The 21,703-nt window shown below is 38.6% G+C and overlaps 1 protein-coding gene across 1 annotated transcript; it reads left to right on the forward strand.

Moving 5' to 3' along the window:
* The first annotated feature begins 9,722 nt into the window (after nt 1–9,722).
* On the forward strand, nt 9,723–21,082 carry LOC141940470 (cysteine-rich venom protein-like). The gene is made up of 8 exons (XM_074861368.1): nt 9,723–9,816; nt 12,784–12,845; nt 14,850–14,969; nt 15,443–15,530; nt 16,594–16,739; nt 17,465–17,559; nt 19,134–19,222; nt 20,183–21,082. The coding sequence occupies exons 2-8, from the start codon at nt 12,786–12,788 to the stop codon at nt 20,191–20,193; spliced, it is 609 nt and encodes a 202-aa protein (XP_074717469.1). The 5' UTR covers nt 9,723–9,816; nt 12,784–12,785; the 3' UTR covers nt 20,194–21,082.
* Nucleotides 21,083–21,703: the final 621 nt, after the last annotated feature.

Below are 21,703 nucleotides of genomic sequence, written 5' to 3' on the forward strand. Positions count from 1 at the left end.
AATTGCTGTTAGTTATTAATAAACCTAGATTTCTTACTAAATCATTACCGTGTCAATACTTTCATCCGTGACATATCTGTCACTGAGCCACAAAATTCCTGCATTTGACAAGCAACTGTTTTCCTCTTGTTTCCTCCTTTAGCATCCTGTAATTAATATTACTTTCCCTTTTCTGAGATAACTTGGGTGGACACATTCATTGATGTTTGTCAAATACATCCAGAAATACCTTTATCACTGAAATTTTTAGAATCCTTGGGGGTTCCTGCCAGAGGGATAACAATCACAGTCACCTCCTAAAATACTGAAATTTTTCACTTCTCTTCCACTATACTGGTTCTTCTTTTTTTTTTTTTTTTTTTTCTGTTTTTGATGAGAACCAAAAAGCTGCTCTTAACCTCTGCAAATTCAGCCCTCATCTAATTAGAGTTCATTTTCTCTTCCAAACTTTAACATTTGACATTCTCTTTCCCTTGCCCTGATCTTGACTGGATTCTACCTTTTCTCAGTCTGTCTTCACAAGTGTGTCTTTCCTCAGCATGTGAAACCAGAGAAAATTGCACAAAAACCAGAAAGAAGATACAGAAATTCCCTGTGAAGAGAAGAAAAGAACAGAAAAGACTAACTCTCCAGGAGTGAGCACCATTTTGAATATGCTATTCAAATATGCTTTGAATATGCTATTTCCCTCAACTTCTGCTACACTTGTTTATCCTAACAAGGTTAATTTTATTATCTCTTTCATTAGTTAAATAAAAATATTTTTTTAAAAAAGGAAGAATTAAAAAAATATGAAACTTTAATGGCCATTCAGTAATCATAAGATAAACAGGTACTTCTAGGACACAGTATGATTTTATTTAGATGCTCACTTCAGGATGAAATGAAACATGTCCCAAAGATGCCTGTTAATTTCCAAAGTCTATGAAATGAGACTTGCTCAAATGGAGATGCCTGTGTTTAATTAACTTAATTCCATCTCTGCTACCTAAATAACTTGAAGAATGTGGTCTTAATGGTCTTTATAATATTCTTTTCTTCAGAACTGTTCATCATCTTTCCTAGTAAACCTTGTTTTTAAGTGAATTCCAAAGGGGTGTGACTATATAAGCCATTAATGCAGGAGACGACCACAGTTATTATATAGAATGCAAATACTTGCTTCTTAAAAGCAAATGAAATGCACGATTCAATAGCATTGTCTATATTTCTTTCTTATCTTGTAATCACACTTGACTTAATTTTGGCACAGGAGTTCTTTAGATGTGCAGGTTGATAGATAAAGTTTCCTGTATTGCATATATCTATTAACATAGAATACCTGAAAAAAAATAACAATTCGGTTTTTACTACCTGTATATGCATAGGACTTAGTGTGATGATGTGAGTATTATTTCAGAAGCCATTTAGAAACATGTCCAGGTACTTGAGAGCAAGATAGTTTTAACCTGTAGAAGGAAAAGAAATTACTCTGAAAGGTTTTGGGGTTTCTCAATAAAACTGGAAGTACATTATTCATAGAAACAATTATTAATGTCTCCAACTCTGGTAAATTTGTGCCAGAACATTTCCTGTTCATAATATTAAGACAAGGCCCTTTTGAGGTGTAATTCTGCACTGCCATTACAAGAGCCTACATGTGCTCATAGAGATGTTGAAAAGGTCCACAGAAACTCTTTCGGTTCTTGGAACCCTCTTTTTTTCCCCTACACATTGATGAAGGATGTAATAAAGAGCAAATAAGATATTAGGATTCAGGTTTGAGTAGACACCCTGGCTTTGGCCATAAGAGGAGATGTGATGCTTCGGTTCTCAGATCCTTTTAACATGTATACCACCACAGCTAGTGAAACAGTGACTGAATTTCCAACCAAGTTGCCTTGCATCATCTCAAAAGACCTGAAGATTTGTTCTGATGTGCAGTGCTCGGGGAACCACAGGTGCTGGAGCAAAACGCATTTGCACTGTGAACACAACCCTCCTTTCCCAGTGAATTTTCTTCTCTGCTCTGAGTCATTGAGAGGTAAATAAACACAAACAGGGATATAGAAAAACACAAATACAGTTTTGCAATAAAATTTTCTTCCACTCAGATTCCTTGATGGAATTAATTTTTAATTCCAAGTCTACTTTCTTAATAAAGTACATTACTACTCTTAAACACAAGACTTTGCTATTTCTGTAACGGACTCTTGCTTTAGATCACCTCAGGGTTTGATCAAGCTAAAGGCAAGCCTGTACCTGAAAAATCCCTTTGGGTTGAAGAGAATGAGCGCTCCACTAGTCCAGTGCAGCATTCAGTGAAGATATCAAATTTTGGAACATACCCATGGACGTACTCTTTCTTTAGATGATCCATGTTCAACAAAGGGTAAGAAATATGTATTTATAAAAATCCACAGAATGCTCCTTTTCTATCATCTTTTCCAGGCTCAAAGTGGTTATCATCACAGATGTTCCCTTCTGTGACATTTATCATGTTCTTCTTGATTTTTTTAAATCACATTGATAACAGCAGGTATGCTGGGAATTAACTGCACCAAAGACGTAAATGAGGCCTTATAGAAAATCATGATAGAGTACAAAGATATTGATATACAAACTTACTATACTGTTAAAATAGTGGCAAGTATCATCTCACCCTAAACATGGAAACACTTCTTTCAGATAAGCTATGGAAATTTAATTTCATTTTTAGTTGCATTTTTCTGTGTGACTGCCTAATAGAGTAGATCCTTGAAACATAATCCTCCTAAATAAATGCACTGTTGCTAAATGTATTTGCTATGACAGAAGTCTGAAGTTACTAAATAAAGAAGTTGTTTAACCTTCTTCTAAGTCACGCTTGCTTAGAGTTGCTGGCTTTAGTACTCTGGGAAGAGCTACAGCAGAGCCTGGGTTTTGTGCTCTGTGTGCAGAAGTTAAGGATGATGGAGAGGGAAGATAGCGCCATTGACTCTTGAAAGAACCAGTATAGTCTTTAGGTTGGAAACACTGTGCTTCAGTAATTGGCTTTGCAACCAGTCTATTCCTAGAGATACATAATGGAGCCTTTAGGCTGCTGTTTTAAAGGTTGTGCTTAACGACACAATATTTCCATCAGTTTACTGCTAAACAGATCTTGGAAAACACAAAGGTGAGGTAGAAATAAAAGCTGAGGCATCAAGTTTCTTTCACGATTCTTAATATAGTTTGGAATCTCAATATCTCAATAATGGACTCAAATCTCATTAATTTCAATAATGGACTCAAAATATTTACCAAGTATCTGAGTATATTTATCAAGATTTGCGGTTACACTGTTCACAAAGGAATTACCTCCCTGAGATAAATGCAGATGATATATAGAAAAGACCACGCTTGTTCAGTGTAATAAAAAAATTATATGCTCGAATAATTGAGAACATTTTCATCATATGAAGCATGAGAAAACAATGTGGCTGATTATGTCTAAAATACCAGTGGGAAAGCTGCCAGAAGGCCTCTTTGGCCTTTAAGAGCAATGTGTTTGACTGTTTCATTTGTGTAACAGACATGAAACTCCAGATGAGTGTTTGGGCTTTTGGTTTGTGGCAGGCAGAAAAAGAGACAGCTCCGCTCATTTATAATGCAGGACTGCTGAACAGAAGTGATTATATGGTTGGGAAGGCGAAATTTCTCTCAAATGTTTGACATCTCTAATTCAGGTGTCTGTTTTAATCAGTGAACTGGGATGTCACCCAAGGTTTGTCTCTAAGTAGGATGAACCTGGAGGTTACCTGTCACAGACTGAAAATGAAATTTTAGAATGGTAAATTTAACTGAGATTAATCCTAATCTATGATAACAAATATTTTTTCCTCCACTGGTAAAAATCGAATTCTTTCCATATCTAATTCTCATCTAATTCTTTCTACAATCATGAAGTGGAACAAGATCAGGAACCAGGAACCAGGAACATCTAGATATTTGGAGACTGCCTCCCACATACAGGAATATTTCAGCAGAGTGGGGTTTTGTAGGTATTTGTGGCATCTAGACTAGGTTAGGCTCTCTTTGTAGCCAACAACAACAGAACAATACTTTCAGAAGGTAATTTACTTAAGATAGGTGTCTAAGATAGGAAAAGAGAGAGGTGTCTCTTACTCTCTGTTGACTATTGAGAGACTAGACACCTATTTCGTGCTACATGTGCATCATCTGGACATCTAAAGGCAGGTGAGAGGAATCCAAAGTGTGATTCTTTATAAAGTTTATTAGTGCTTTTAGTTCTTACTGTGATAGAGTTCTGGGACCCAGTTCTGTGCTAAGAAAACATTTGAGAAGATGCTGTAATAATGAGAAGAAATGGATGCTTTCCCTCCTACACAGTGTACAGCTAGCTACCAGACAAGATAAAAGAGTGGTAGAGATAAACAGGGATAATAAATGGAGATAATACGGACAAAATAAAATGGTTTTGACCTATTTGTAAGACAGTATCCACAGACTAGAGTTAGCTTACTGAATGAAATATTTTGTAGGCATCAATGCAAAGAAGATCCTGAGATAGCTCTTTAAATGTTTACTGACCACTTTCCCATAACAAAACTAAAGATGTTGAAAATTTACTAACTAAAACAAGGGGCTGACAAAGTCATTGTCAGAATCTGAAAAGTGGGTGAAAGATGAATATCAGGAGACAGAAAGGGGTTTTACATATCTGAAAACCAGAAACAAGTAGCTTATGACTGATTAGATGGAACTGTCATGAAAATTTCAAGAAATATAAAGAATTGTATTTATATTAACAATGCCAGGCATACAGACACATTATAAATGTCTGAGACTTAATGTGATTTACTAGAGAAGTGAGGTTTAGATAATCATGTTTTCTGTATGCGTGACCACTTTGCTTCCTAGTGGATGTGATTTATTTCATCAACCTTTAGACATCTTCAGTATAGAAGTCTACAGCTGAGTTAGTTGCTCTAGGCTTTATTTAGAGAAAATGAAGTAAAACAGACATTTGTAGGCTTTTGTGAATATAATCTATTTGAGATAAGTAATACAGGATGAAATGATTCACATCCTTGAAATGTCCATTTTTCTCCATATGCTATCAATGGAGATGTGCCTTACTAGCTTCAATGACATCAAAGAAGTTAATTTCTCAAATTTAATGAAGATGACCAGCCAGGCATAAAAAGAAGACATTTTTGGGGTGTGGGGGAGGAAGCTAGTAGATCTACTTTCACTAAACATTCAAGAATTTGCATGTCTTTCTCATATCTTCTTTTAACAGTAAGCCTAATACTGAATTTTCTGATTAGAGATAACAAGGTATTTCAATTCAGAGTAATACTAAAATGAATTCTGAGAACAAAACAGGACAGAGTAAACTGAGGAGAGCTCACCAAAAAAACAGTTTTTTCCTCTTAGTGGTCAATACTGGGGCCAATAGTACGTGACATCTTCATTAATCACCCAGGTGATGAGACAGAGTACACCCTCAGCAAGTTTACACATGATACAAAATTGAGAGGAGTGGCTCATACACCAGGTGGTTGTGCTGCCAATCAGAGGGATCTCAACAGGATGGATAAATGGACCAACAGGAACCTCATTAAAGAAACACCTAGTCATGTCCCTGTGGAAGAATAGCCCCATACATCAGTACATGCCGGGGGCCAACTGGCTGGCAAGCAGCTTTGCAGAGAAAGACCTGGGAGTCCTGCTAGACAACAAGCTGACTATGAGCTATGGCAAAGGAGACCAGTTGCATCCTGGGTTGCAGACAGAGCATTGCCAAACAGGTCAAAGGAGGTGGTCCTTCTTCCTATACCGAGCATTAAATGGAGAGCTGTGTCCAGTTCTAGGCTCCCCAGCACAAGAGAGAAAGGAACATACTGGAGCAAGTCCAGAGAAGAACTACTAAGATGACTAAGGGATTGGAGCATCTCTCTCATGAGAAAGGCTGAGAGCTGGATCTGTTCAGACTGGAGAAGGGAAGGGTCAGGGCAGATCATATCAGTATATGTAAATATCTGACATGAGTGTGTAAAAACAATGGAATCAGGCTCTTCTCAGTGGTATTCAGGGAAAGGATGAGAGGCAGTGGCCACAAACTGAAATACAAAGAATTCTATTTAAACTTGAGAAAAAACTTTTTTACGGTGAGGGTGATCAAACACTGGAACAGCTTACCCAAACAGGTCATGGAATCTCTATCTTTGGAGACATTCAAAACCCAACTGGACTCAGCCCTGAGCAGCCTGCTTTAAGTGACCCTGCTCTGAGCAGGAAGATCAAACTAGATGGTATCCGGAGGTCCCATTTGAACCTCAACTATTCTGTGATCCTGACATCAACATAACATTCACAATGGGAACAATCAGCCATTAGAATAATCTCCCCTGTGAAGTAGTGGATTCTCCAACATTAGACACTTTTAAGATTCAGCTGGACAGGGTGCTGGGCCATCTTGTTTAGACTGTACTTTTGCCAAGAAAGGTTGGACCAGATGATCCTTGAGGTCCCTTCCAACCTGATATTCTATGGTTCTAAGATAACTAAAGCCTCCAGAAAGAACAGAATTCTGTGAGAGGGAAAATTTTAACTGAAGATAAATGAGATCTAAAGTCTAGAAATGGAAGACATGGAAATTCAAACTAGAAGAGCTTTATGAAAATAAATGTATAGCATCACTAGCCTCTACTGGGAGATTGAACTCTAGAGCCAGAGAGGCAATTTCTAAGCCTGTTTCTGCAATGCATGTTTTTGACAGTCAAGATAAAACCAACCAATATAGCCACCTTTTATCATCCCTGATATACATTTTAGCAGTTAGTTTTGCTTCATAATCTTGGCTGGGGGTGTGGTGACAAGTCCCCTGTGCACAGGGAGGCGGTGGTCCTTCCACTAGAAAAGCTTTAGCAGAAGACCTTTATATATAAGTTAAAGCCAACAAACAGGAGGAACTGGAGCTCCACAACCAGTCTGAGTTATGATATCATATCATAACCAAAGAGCCCAGTACAGGCTAGGATCTGTGTGGCTGGGGAGACACCTTGCTGAAAGGGACATGAGTGTCCTGGTGGCAAGCAAGAGGAACATGAGTCAGCAGTGTGTTGCTGCAGCAATGAAGGCAAATTGGATCCTGGGCTGTATCCTCAGAAACTAACAGAGATAAAGATACCATCATCCCACTCTACTCACTGCTTGTCAGTAACACCTGGAGTACAGTGTCCAGTTCTGGTACTCACAGTTCAAGAAAGATGCAGACAGACTGAAGAGCATGCAGAGGAAGGTTACAAAGATGGTCAACGGGCTGGAGAACCTGTCATCTAAGGAAAGATTGTAGAAGTTAGGTCTTTTCTCCCTGGAGAAGAGAAGGCCTCAGCAGGCACTTCATCACAGTATTCCAGGACTTAAAGGGCAGTTACAAAGAATATGGAGGCTGTCTTTTCACAAGGAGTCATGCAGAAAAGACAGAGGGCAATGGGTACAAGTTACACTGGGAGAGGTTTCACCTCAACATAAGAAATAAATTTTTCACAGTGAAAACTATCATTCACTGGAACAACCTGCCCAGGGACATGGTAGAGTCCCCATTGCAGGAGGTTTTCAAGATGTGATTGGACAGGATGCTAGATAACGTCATCTAGGTTCCCTTTCCCACAGAAGTTTGAATCAGATGATCTTTTAAGGTCTGTTCCAACCTGGGCTGTTCTATGATTCTATGATAATAAACTATAGGAGCATTTTATGAAGTGCCTTGGCAGAATCTCTATTCACAGAAATGTTATTACGGAATAGGATGTTGTTCTGAATCATTCACTTGGGTTTATAGACAGCTCTTACACTTGAATGGGAGTTTGATTCAAGAGATCTCAGTGTGTATTAGGCAGAGACATGAGTAACATGCACATAATGGGATATAGTCTTCACCTTAGGATCCACGGTTCACTGATCACCTGAATGCAACATTTTTTGTTATTAATGGTTACAACAATTATGCTAGTAACACTTGCTTTGTCATATAACAATGGGAGGTTCCACTGTAATTAAACTGTCATATCTGTCACCAAGTAAAATAAGACAAGCCTCATTTGGTGCCTTTCCAGTGTAAACAATATAAAAATCACACAATCTTAGAACAGTTTTGGTTGTACAGGACCTCTGAAGCTCATCTGGTCTAACACCATGTTCAGACCATTGCCAACTTGAAAGTTAGATTAGGTTGCTTAGCACCTTGTCGAGTTTTGAATATCTTCAAGTATGCAAAAACTATCCCCTCACTAGTCAATCTTCTTCAGTGCTTAACAATCCTCATTGTAAAATTTATTTTTCTTTATATCTAGTTAGGGTTGCAATCTGTGGCCCTTACCTCAAGTCCATCTTGCAAAAGAGTCCATCTCTGCCTTTCCCTTTTCTGACATAGTGGCCCTTTGCTAGGCTTACTCCAGTTAATGTCTTTCTTTTACCGAGGACTCCAAAACTGGATGCAATAGTCCAGACACAGTTTCGGATGTGCTGAAAAAGTGAGTATAATCATTGTTCTTAGTACTCACGTTACGCCGTGGCTATGCAGCACAAAACATGGTTAGACCTCACTGTTGCAAGGGACCACTATTTACTCCTATGAAACTTGCTGTCCAACAACAACCCTTAAATGTTTCTTGTTAGAGCTGCTCCCTAGATAGTTGGTCTCTCCCAGTTCTTAATTTTCAGATGATTTCTGTTAGATGACTTCTTCAGCTTTTCAAGTTTCATCTGAACAACAGCCTTATTATGCAGCATACTGACTGCTCCCTGCAATTTGGTGTCAACCCCAAACTTGCTAACAGGGTGTTTCTTTCTATATAATTATAAATCAACAAATCACACCACTACCATTTTGTCTAGTAGAGTCAATATACTGGTTTCCCAGGTAAAGAAAAACATAAGATTGTTCTGAAGGCACGCTTCACAAGGGATTAAGGTAGGAGTTGAGTGACTACGAGGAAGGAAGACCTGAATTTAAATAAGAGAATAACATTTTCTATAAAAGCAGATAATGACAGTTGCTCTGGTCAGCATTTACTTGAGACTGAATGTGGAATGAAACAGTTAATATGCACACAAATACCCTTCTGATCTGGCGGTATTTCCACCCATTCTCATCTTATTCCATTACCTGGAAATGTCGAAACAAATATGTGCTTTAATGTTAGTGCACTCAATAATCTTTTAATCTTTACCCAATACTGAATAAAAGTTTCAATTACAGAAATATTCTTGTCTCCTTCTTTGACTTTTGCTCTGTAGGATTGACGTAAAGAAGCCATAACATGAACAGGGACTTGACCCATAACATTTTTTACCCCCATGGAAAAATCAATAGGCAAGATTCTGTCTTGGTTACAACTATGTCAATCTAGAGACACCTCGATAGCCAGCTGAGTTGATTTGCATTGTTGGAGATTAAGATCAAGTTTTACTACAACTGGATGTGTCAATCATTACCAGAGAGCCTTTGTACCTGGCATTCATTCACACTGAGTGCTGATTTCACTTATGAGGAGCAATACACACAAAACTCATTTCAGAGTATTTCATCTTTTCCAGTACAAGAAGGAAGAGGAAATAAAAATGGAACACAAACAACCAACCTCCTTCTTGGAAGAATGTTCACTTGACAAAAGTGTTGTTCTATCTGGTCACCTTTTAAATTTTATAATACCTGTGACGCTGAGTCACCTTGTCCTATCAGGAAACTGAAGAGCTATATATCACCCTCCAGTGAAGAACCCCAGTCACTTCCACAACCACCTGAAGAAGGACGAAAGAAACTTCTGATCTTCCTGGAAACAAAAGGTAGAATTTATGTTGCTTTGTTTGTTTAAAGAATTGCAATTTTTTTCATGTATTAAAATGCAACCCATTGTCAGAAGTCTTCTTGAACAATTAGGGCAATCACAGAAAGAGGATTTTATTCAGTGAAAAATAAGGACTACATAGACAATAGTGTAACACAAGCTGAAAAAAAGGGAGACAAAATTGATGAATGATCAAAAACAGATGAAGACCCACCTGCGTGCAAGAAAGCAGTATCTTGGTAGATTATATGTACACAGAGAAAGAGACAGAGACAGACCGAACATATTGAATTGGATATATATTCAGTTCTGTATATCATATTGCTATATGTAGCTATCACCACTTATTTTCAGAGTGGGGAAATTACCACCTTATGCAACTTACCACTCTTGTGCAAGGTGGCTGCTAAGTAGGACTTTGTGCAACAATGCTGTACAAGTTAAATGACAATTTGTATTACTCCATTTCAGGTCTTTTTCAATGATAGCAAAAAATAATGGGGATGTTCTTTCGTAATAGATATTCAATTGTATGAATAATTTAGGATACACCTTTTTTTTTTTTTTTTTTTTTAGGAGATAACATGGGAAAAACGTATTCACACAAGTTTGCTAAACTCATACAAACTAGGGATGCTAAAGCACCATCTTTCAGTGGCAGATCCCTGTACACAGATGGAGTTGCAGGAAAGTCAGTAAGACTTGGCACATGTCCTGATTTATGTTTGATTGAGGGGGAACAGGGGAGGGGGACAGAGAGACTGATTTTAGGACCAGTGCCTAGAAATTAATGCAGAGCAATTAAATTTACATCTCATAAACTATAAGCATTTGGTTGAAATCAGTGGGATTGCCAAAAGTATGTTAATATCTTGGAGCAGGAAATCCACTGGGTCTTAAAAAGCATTCCAATGGCATTTTGAAATTTGTATCGTGTATTAAATTACCAATTATATTTAATTGTAAGTTAATTCATAGAAGATATTACAGTGAATGAATACTTTGCCCATGCCTTTAAGTTAACTTCTTCAGTTTGGTTTGCAAAATAGAAAACTTCACAATTTCAATGAAGAGTTATTTTTCCTTTGAAACAAAGAAATTTTTTACATGTTTTAGGTGCAAAAAGGGTTGTTTTCTATTTGCATATCATCACATTTTGCACTCAAAAGACATATTTTTGCTTGTAACTTGAGTACACTAAAAATAACCCCCACCTCTATTTACTTTCTACTTAGAAATTTAAGTAAAAAGAATAATTTTTCATGTTATTGGGAGTATAATTTTTTATTGCTAAATATCTAGGTCATATACACTGCAAAGTTTTGTAACGACTCTGAGAAGTAAGTGATAGAAAAATGAGTAAGAAAAAACTTCTGTGATTCTAAAGCATTTCAAGGAAGCATAGGTGATGTCAAAATGAAACATAAGTGACATAAGGCAATAACAAGAACAGGAAATCAATGACTTATACTGTTAATTACCAGTATGTTTTTCCCCTGGATCAACCAGATCTTTCCTCAACTACAAGTGCTTGGAATAAGCCACACTATTTTGAAGGCTGTGAGAGTGTAATTGTACAGATGTGGCCAGTCTGTCCAGATTTTTGGCCTCTGAGCTACAGCTACCCATAGTCACAGTCCACTTCATCCGGCTTTGCTCTTTAGCAGAGCTGGAGCAGCATCCCTGCCTACAGGCTGGGGACTGTGCATTGCCTCCAGTGCAATGTAAACAAGCTGGTGAGGAAAATGGGCATTGCTGTACCATTTGGAAAAGGGTACTTTTTTCTTATCCATGTGTTTTCCATGAGCTGGAGCACCTTGTGTTTTATATAAATTGGTTGCCTTGAGGTAAAAGGGCTTTGTTGAATATGAAAAGATCAGCAAACCCTATTGGCCTTTCCCCAAGAATAAATTAAAACCAAAACCAGCAGCCCCTCAAAACCAAATAAGAAGTTAAGCTAATAACATATCTCTGTGGTAACATGTCCATAAATTCCCTTGGAGTAGGAGGCTGGGACAAATGCCAAAATAAGTAAATTCCACTCCAGTCACCTGCAGCCTGCCCAAGGTAGCTAACCAGAAACAAGATGAATGTAACTCCTATGACTGATTGCAATCAGACACCTGAACTTTGAAGTGACCCACATTACCTCCTGGATCACTGTGTTGGGATGGTATGGTGCTTTGAGCCTCCTAAGCAAGTAGAGTCTTGGATGGAGTCCAGGGTCTGGTGGTTGCTTCTTCAATTAGAGAAAGTTCTTATTTCTTTTGCCATTCCATGTATAATCCTGTAATATAATAAAGAGTATTCTTTAAAAAAATAAAACAATAAAAAATAAAAATGAAAAAACCTTTCTGAAACAAGTCTTTCCCAGGACCAGCACTGATCCATTTCTGGTCCAGCCAGTTCTGCCTCAGCTTGTGTGCAAGGCTTCATAGTGCTGGTCTTTAAGTAAGGGCTTTGAATCCTGACTCGGACACCTAAGTGTAGACATCTGCACATGGGCTGAGTGTCTAATTCTCCTTTCAACCAACGCAGTCCAGTCAAAGCAGGCAATGGGGAGTAGGGGAAGTTTCATGGTAACACAGACACAGAAACAAGCTAAAAGCTGCATCCCACACCAGCTGTTCCACGGTGTGGCAATGAGCAGAAGGCTTACTACAAGAAGGGTACCATGAATGTCCTTCTGTACTGTGATTTCTGGTGAAGGTGTTTGGCCAGGATTACAGCAGGAAGTATGAGATGTACAAAGTAGTTGATTCATAGAAATTTGGAAATGCAGAGGGGGAATGAATTTTAATTTTTACTTCTAAAAATGGAGGAGGAGAGAAGGAGGAAAGAAAGAAAACATTACCTTGCTACTTGAGAAAAAATCAGGAAATACACAAGAGAAAGATGCATTATGTATTCAGAGAAACAAAAGCTCCTTAAAAGATTAATTAAATCCTCATTCTTCTGTTTTCAGAGATGGTTCTGCCAGTGTTGTTCCTGTGTCTCACAGCTGTGCTGCATCCGTCCACTGGAGAGGTAGGATGCAAACTTTGTAATCAGAAAATCTGGATGGGACCTGAGGCACTTTGTGGTCTGACTGAATATGGCTTTTCCTATGCACACTGATCAAAGAATCATAGAATGGTTTGGGTTGAAAGAGATCTTAAAGACTGTCTAGTTCCAACCCCCCTGCCATGGTCAGGGACACCTTCCACTAAACCAGGTTGCCCAAAGCCCCATCCAACCTGGCCTTGAACACTTCCGGCGGGGGGCAGCCACAACTTCTCTGTTCAACCTGTTCCAGTGTCTCACCACCCTCACAGGGAAGAATTTCTTCCTTATATCAAATCTAAATCTACCCTCTTTCAGTTTAAAACCGTTATTCCTCATCCTATCATTACACTCTCCAATAAAGAGCCCTCCCCAGCATTCCTGTAGCCCCCTTTAAGTACTGGAAGGCTGCTCTAAGATCTCCCCAGAGCCTTCTCTTCTGCATGATGAACAACCCCAACTCTCTCAGCCTGAGCTCGTAAGGGAGGTGCTCCAGCCTCCTCATCATCTTTATGGCCTCCTCTGGACCTGCTTGGGCAGGTCCATGTCCTTCTTATGTTGAGGGCCCCAGAGCTGGACACAGCACTGCAGGTGGGGTCTCATGAGAGCGGAGTAGAGGGGGAGAATCCCCTCCCTTGACCTGCTGGCCACAGTTCTCTTGATGCAGCCCAGGACACGGTTGGCTTTCTGAGCTGTGAGCGCACATTGCTGGCTCATAGTCAGTTTTCCATCTACTAATACACCCACTTCCTTCTCCACAGGACTGCTCTCAATCCACTTATCATCCACTCATATGCAGAAAGAGTCTGATTAGATATCTAAGATCTGGAAAGCATTTTTCCTTGAAGTCTGTTTAATTTCAAAGCAGCAGACTGGTTCCACACTCGCACATGAAGCCTTCTACAGACACAGTGTTACTTATGAGTTGGGTCAGATAACTGTATTTTCCAGAAGCTCCCATACATAGATCCAGTAATCTAGATCTCCCAAAGATCCAGCCCTCCTCCTGTTAATTCCCCACAGTTTTACAGGCAGCAGTTACCTAACTTTCTCCCTTTCTCATCCTACAGATGCTGAGATATGTGCCTCTCCCTTTACTCACAGTCCCATCCTCTCAACACGTATCACTGATTTCCCCAAACAGCTAAACAAACTAACATACTCAACGCACACTTAAGAGTGGTTCCTCCCAACCCATACTTAGTGTGAAGTTTAAAGTTTGCTACTTCTGCTTCAGAAACATAATGAAGGCTTGACTACATTTCCCCCTAGTTCTTCAATTTCTGCTCTTCATGTTGCCACCTAGAAGACCAGTGAGAATGGCTGCAAAGAGAAGACTGTGTTCTTCACATGGTTATTTTTTAATTAGAAAACACATGAAAATTTTGAGAAATACTATCAGTTATGGCAGGATGGGAAGAAAATCTATAGCGTGAAAAAGAATAGGCACATTTTTTGTTCAGTGGGATGTCCTGTTGAAGTACCACAAGAGGTCTGTGATGGTCCTGTGATTAAACAAGATGTTCCTTCAGTAAAAAAACATTGATAGGCATGTATAAAATACTGAAGAAGGGGAACACATCATAAGCACATTCATGTCTTCAGCTGATATTTAGATCCTATTTACTCAAAACCTCATGAAGGGAAGTATAATAATACTAAAATAAATCTAATTCACTTGACTAAATTTAAGAGTCTACAGGCACACAAGGCATTCCAGGATATCTCAGCAGAGGGTTGGCAGGTATGACACAGGAACCAGTGTTATTACTGCTAAGCTCTATGTTGTGGAAATACTGAAAGTGCTACTCCACATGGAAGCACCCCTAGAGATACTTAAGAGAAAAAGCATATCACAGTACCTCCTCCATCACAAAGATAATCTCCTTGGTTGATATTAATATTTTGGTATTTTAATATTTCCTAGACAGGATTCAGAATTTAGTTACATTCAAATAAAAAAGAAATATAACATGTTTTTCAATTTAGGAACCTGAAGGTTTCGATGCTCTGTCAACTAGCAGAGCAGATCAGCAAAAGTTGATTATTGACACACATAATACCTTCAGGAGAGGAGTAAAACCAACTGCCAGCAACATGTTGAAGATGGTAAGTTATGCTGTATATCTATTTTTAATGAATAATAGACTCTTTGAGAGATGCAGGATGGTATGAGAGGTCACATTATTTTATTTAGCCACAAATTCACTCTCCAGACCTTTCCTAAAGATTCAGCATGACCAGCACCAAGAGAAACATAAAGCTGGGCAGGTGGAAGAAAAGTCTGGAATACTTTATGGTGCATCAACAATAAGGTTTATATTTTGGAGGAAAAAGAAAAGGAAAAGGATGGCGCATGGCATTGTTAATTTCTTTCTGATGACTTCTTCATCAGCCTTCACAGTTTCTATTCTAGTGGGTGTATAAGTTTGTTCCTAACCACTCTACCCCCAAAAAAAGGGAAAGAAAAGGACTTTGTATTTGTTTTTTTCAGATGTGAAGTGTAATTTTCACATGTTGTTCCTTCATGAGTGGTTATTAATTGGTACATGTCTGAATGACTAATATTTTCTTTCATTAAGGTATGGTGTCCTCCAGCTGCAAAGAATGCCCAAAACTGGGCCAATCGATGTACTTTAAGACACAGTCCTCCCGCGCTGAGGAGAACCAGTAAGTGAAGCATGAGTGCTAGCTGAATAATGTCATACATGTTATTGATGTGATTGGTTTGGGGTTTGTTTGGTGGGGTTTTTTTTTGAGATGCCATTTATATTCAGTGTGATTTTGTTGGTGCATGGGACAAAGGCAAAATTCTAGATATAAATCTGTCCGGTGAGAAAAGTGCAAGCCCATTCTCATCCCAATTGCATCTGTTTTACATAGGTATATCCCATTTTCTTCAGTAGGTGAAAAAAAATCATGATGAGAAAGCATATTCTCTCAAGCTTACGTGTGCTGGAGGAAACTGTCCGGGGAGGAAGAGACAAAGGGTGAAGGACCAAAACTGGCTGGTGGTGTTAAGAATAATTTCTAAGACAAGACTCATAGTTTTTAAATCCCATGGCAGCTTTCAACCTATAACTATCTTGGAGGCTCATATAAACACTTCAGTAACTGGATATTGAAGTTACAGCTATACTTTGCTAATAGCCATGATCAATGTGCAATGTGGGATGACTGACTTCTGTCTATACTGTATGTAAGATGTGCACTGTCCTTCAGTCTCCATACTTTTTGCCTAAAAATCAAATCCTCTGGTTCTTCCTAAGGTGAATCCCAGGTGAGAACTAATGCATACACAGTAGGGTTGGACCTGAAAAAAACCAGTAGGTGAGGATAGTGTAGTCACCTTCTTGTGTACCAGAAGTAAGCTTTGAATTATTAGGATTTTCCCAAGATTACTGAGCTGTGACCTGAATAATGACTCAGTTGCTAACTTTCAAATAGCAAAATTACAGTCATGAAACTGTCATGTACATGTGCAGGTGTATCTACAGACATGCAGAAGGTCTGTCAACAACCAGACTACCAGCCAAACAGGCTGGCTATGCTGCAAACTGGTCAAGTGACAGCTTCAGTATTGACAAAGGGTGATGTCACTGAACTGGGAAAAAACCAACCACCCTGCTGTCCCATCTGCGATGAGAACTTCCGTGGAAATCATACCACCTTTTGCTGTCTTTTTCTCACATGTGTATCTTTTATGTATTTCTCAGTACCTTTCTCTTTCCAGCTGTACAATGTGGTGAAAATCTCTTCATGTCATCTGCCCCTTACTCATGGTCAGATGTTATTCAGGCCTGGCACAGTGAGGAGAAAAATTTCGAATACGGAACTGGAGCAAAAACACAAGATGCTGTGATTGGTCATTACACTCAGGTAGATGCAACTTTTTTATATTTCAGTCTGAATAAATAAATACCTATATGTTAGCTAAGCAACTTTTACCCTCTCTATCTTTAAAGAGAGTAAGTATAATGGAGACATGAGAGTTATTCTGACAAAACAAGATGAAAACTTTCAAAGTAACAGAATTAAAATGAAAATAATAGGCTAAGTGTCTTTACAGCAGTATTTCAAAACTTCAGGAAAAAACAAAAGGAAGAAACTTGTTTGTTTAACATCTGAAAATTGCTCAGACACTGGAAGAACAGGGTTATGAAAGTATCAGGAAGGAAATAAAAATAGGTTTGTTATAGTCTACAGAGTGCTGTTGACTCAGAGATTTTCTAGTTGGACAATGGCTTATGATGGTCTCCTCTGTTCACCTACATGAAACAGAGTTTGAAATTTTTACATCATGACTCTTACATCTTCTTCAACAATTTTAATTGAATGAAAACACATATACTTGAGACAGTTTAGCTCAAACATTTTACATATATGTGTGATAATTTATCATTATATCCTAATTGTTTTTTGGTTCAGGGGTGAAAACAGGGGGAAAAATGTTTTTCCAGCAAGGTGGGATTTATATTTTACTATAAAGGGTAAATAAAGTGACTTAACTTGGTTACAGATGTTTCTCTAATGCATATTGTACTTAAACTATTTTCAAATGTATAATTTTCATTCTCCCATGATTTTTATTCTTATACCTACAGATGGTTTGGTACAATTCTTATCAAACTGGATGTGCTGTCGCTTTCTGTCCCAACAGTATATATAAATACTTTTATGTCTGCCAGTACTGCCCAGCGTACGTATTGATTCTGATTCTGGAACTTCTTATTACGTTATCAAAATTAGTCGGGAGATGGTGAAATTTGTAATAGGGCACATCACCCATAGCCGAGGAACAGGTTTGAAGAGTGTATCAGGAATATGAAAAGACAGAAACATACTCATCAAAAGAAGTGTCAAACAAACAAAACCATAAAACACATAAACATGACACTGATTTTCAGATTAAATTTAATTTGCCTAAAAATCCTAATTTTCATCATACTAAATGACAAATAAATATTTTCCACATTCTGTTTGAAATCTTGGTTCAGAAAGGCATATCAATATGTACAGTACAGTGAAGACTATAATTATTACCAAAAAATTTAGTGGGAATTTTAAGGCAGAGTGATGATTTCATAAAATGTCTAAAATTAATTTTCACATTCACATTGTAATATATTGCGGCGGGTTGACCTTGGCTGACCGCCCTATCACTCCCTCTCCTCAACAGGACAGAGAGAGGAAAAAATATGACAAAAAGCTCATAGCTCAAGATAAGGGCAGGGAAATCACTAACCAGTTACGGACACAGGCAAAACAGACTCAACTTGGGGAATTAATTTATTTCCAGTCAAACAGAGTAGGATAATGAGAAATAAAAAACATCTTCTGCCCACCCCTCCTTTCTTCCCAAGCTCAACCTCACTCCCGATTTCTTTGTCTCCTCCTCCCAAGCAGCAGGGGGTGATGGGAATGGGGGTTGAAGTCAGTTCATCACATGTTGTCTCTGCCACTCCTTCCTCCTCACTCTCTTCCCCTGCTCCAGTGTGGGGTCCCACTCACAGGAGGGTCCTTCATGTCAGCGTGGGTCCTTCCCACAGGCTGCAGTTCTTCATGAACTGCTCCAGCATGGGTCCTTTCCATGGGGTGCAGTCCTTCAGGCACAGACTGTTCCAGTGTGGGTCCACCACGGGGTCACAGGTCCTGCCAGGAGCCTGATCCAGCACAGGCTTCCCATGGGGTCACAGCCTCCTTTGGGTGCATCCACCTGCTCCAGCATGGGGTCCCCCATGGGCTGCGGGTGGAGATCTGCTCCACTGTGAACCTCCCTGGGTGCAGGGCACAGCTGCCTCACCATGGGCTGCACCACAGGCTACAGGGGAATCTCAGCTCCAGCACCTGTAGCACCCTTCTCCCCCTCCTTCTTCACTGACCTTGGTGTCTGCAGAATTGTTTCTGTCACATATTCTCACTGCTCTCTCTGGTTGCAGTTTGTACCCTTTCTTAAATATGGTATAAGAGGCACTACCACCGTTGTTGGTTAGCTCAGCTTTAAGCAATAGAAGGTTCAACCTGGAGCTGGCTGGCACTGGCTCTGTCTGAAATAGGGGCAGCTTCTGGTCTCCTCACAGATGCCACCCCTGCAAATTCCCCCTCCATCCCACTACCGAAACCTTTCTGGATAAACCCAAAACATATATAAAAATTGTTTGACATATAACCAACGATTGAGTGTAAGTTAATATATGTATGCATCCATATAATTAAGTTTCATTCTCAGATATAGTGATTTTATAGCTTACGTTGGTAATGTTGATCTTTCAGAGGGAATCTAAGAAGTTCAATTAACACACCTTACAAAACAGGAAAACCCTGTGGTGATTGCCCTGATGCTTGTGAGAACGGATTATGCAGTAAGTTTTAAGCATTTTAATTGTGTCTTGAGTATAGTTGGTGCTTTAGAAAAATACCAATTAATTTATGCAAATGTAAAGTTTTTGAAATTATTTGTCCAAATACAAGGCCAAAGGCATTATTACAAAACTGCACTTCACCATGCTAGCTGCTTTACTTAGGTGGGATGACTTGCGGAGTGAAACCAAAGGAGTCTATGATAAGGGTGGGCAAATGTTAACCAGTGGTTGGTTTACACTGTGACACAGATACCCTCCACTTCATGGATCAAGATATTCATATGGCCTAGATACCTTCATTAAAGATGACAATGTCTGGGTCTCTATATGGAAACTTTCATGAATACTCCCTAATGTAAGAAGATGTATTGACTGCAAGTGAGGTCAAAGATAAGTTTATACCAGTGATAGCACAGAAATCTGAGCCCTAGATTTCCAGTTGCAGTTCATATGCTTTTCCATACCTAGGAGAGGCGATTCTCATTCTTGAATCTAGGAAATGCCAGGGAAGGAGGGGACTTCTTTATCTTTTTTTCTTCTTCTTCCTTTGGTGGCTGATCAAGTAGCAGTAGCAGCAGTAGCAGCACACTTGATAAGAGCAAGTAGCAGATCTGAGTTTTAAGAATTCTAACAGAAAATAAAAGCTTATAGGCTGAGTGTCATAATGCAAGATTTAATTTCAATCTTCTCTTATGGAATTAACCTAATTCTCATCATGGGCTGTAGTATAGAGGAAGAAAGTCTCCAAACACCTTGCAAGTCCAATGAGAAATCTCCTTGAAAGAGCTAAAAACTTTGTATGTGTGGTCAAAGGTCTTGGATGCTGCTGTGGAGTAAATGGCAACAAAGAGGAAAAAATTACAAAGAAAAGAAATATTGATGAGAAATTATTCTGAAAGGAAATGTTGAGGGTTTTAATTTTCCATTTATGATTAATTTTGTGTTTCAATTAACTTTCAGCCAGTCTTTGAAAGTTTGAAGATGTTTATTCCAACTGCTTTTGCAAAGTTTCATGGATGTACCCATAGCTTCATCAAGTTCACTGCTCTGCTTCCTGCCAATGTAAAACTGAAATAAAATAACAGGCTCAACTTTTCCCTTCCTGGACATCTAGCTCCTTAGTGACTTCTTTCACAGAAACAGATTCCATCCTCCCTCTCCCACATACACAGGACTAACTTCAGTCCAGTGACTCACACAGAAAAAGCTGTAGGAGGATGTATACATTCTATTAGTATAATGGTCTTTAACATAGAGGAGATCTTAATGGAAATTTGGCATTTGGGTACCAGATATATTTAATGATTAGCTTATCACATCTTTCTTTTCTAAAAATGTTATTTAAGAAGCATTGTTTAAAGTTCTGTGGTTCCATGTATTTCATATGTTCTCAGCATAGATGGATGGTCCTTTGCCATGCGACTAGTCTTAACTTGATCAACAATTTAAACAATTGTACTGTTAACAGGATCAGAAGATAAACAGGATTGCTTGAAATACATAGTTCTCAAAAGGAATTCGGAGAGCAGAGCAGTTTCCATTAGAATTATTCTGGTTTAGAATCTGGGTCTTTTGCTGACATACATTCTACTGTAAAATGTTCAGTCATAAAAAAAAAAAAAAAAAAAAAAAAAAAGTGTAGTTCATTTAAATTAATGATCCTGCTTATAGTATAAGATTGCACTTAGCATAAATACAGGTAACCAAACCTGCCTTCACAGTAACAGACAGCCAAGGGGGAATGTCCCTGCATGTGGAAACTTTGCTTTTAATAACAACCAGAGGTGTCTTTCAAAATTATTTTTTTAATATCTGCTTTTGCTGTATCAATCATTAAATTACTTATTCTTCACTGACCAATTCATTGTAAGTTTCATTCTTGCATATTACTATGAAATACAGTTCACTAAACTTCTACAAACTTTGTGACTTTATTAGCATTATGTCTTGAAAGGAGCCTGATTCTTTAGCAGCAGAAACACTTTATGTGAGAAACTGAAGATTTCCAAGGCAAAAACAGAAGTCAGGCAAAAAATTTCCTCTAGACTCTTTTTCAGAGAGAAATGACCATTAGCTTAAATAACATGCGATACCCACTTCTGTGACCTTTGGAAAGCAGGTGTTTTTCTGTGCAGTCAACTGTGGGACTAAATATTATTTAAGTCTCAGAATAGTTTCACATTCCAGTCCTCTTTTAGTAAAGAAGCTGCTGTCATAATTAATATTCCAAGTCCCAGGAATTATTTGGCACAAAATAATTTCAACACACATTTCTGACTCATTCATTTCAGTAGCATTTCTTCTCTTATGAAAGATGAGCATTAAGTTAAAAGCCTGGTTTCACAATTTAAAGTGCTTGTTGTTTGGGTTGGTTTTTTTTCTCATTCATCTCCACCACTTTTTCCCTCCATGGTATACTGTCATCACATTTGGGTACATCTCTACTAGTAAATGAAGCAATTCGAAGACATAGATGTGAGG

This window comes from Strix uralensis, chromosome 3 (assembly GCF_047716275.1).
Source record: "Strix uralensis isolate ZFMK-TIS-50842 chromosome 3, bStrUra1, whole genome shotgun sequence".
Lineage (NCBI taxonomy): Eukaryota > Metazoa > Chordata > Aves > Strigiformes > Strigidae > Strix > Strix uralensis.

Excerpts from the sequence above, each read along its gene's own strand:
- LOC141940470 (XM_074861368.1), top strand. The coding sequence starts at position 12,786 with ATGGTTCTGCCAGTGTTGTTCCTGTGTCTCACAGCTGTGCTGCATCCG. Across the intron at positions 15,531-16,593 it reads TCCCGCGCTGAGGAGAACCA|CTGTACAATGTGGTGAAAAT; the intron begins GTAAGTGAAGCA and ends TTCTCTTTCCAG. Across the intron at positions 17,560-19,133 it reads GTCTGCCAGTACTGCCCAGC|AGGGAATCTAAGAAGTTCAA; the intron begins GTACGTATTGAT and ends TTGATCTTTCAG.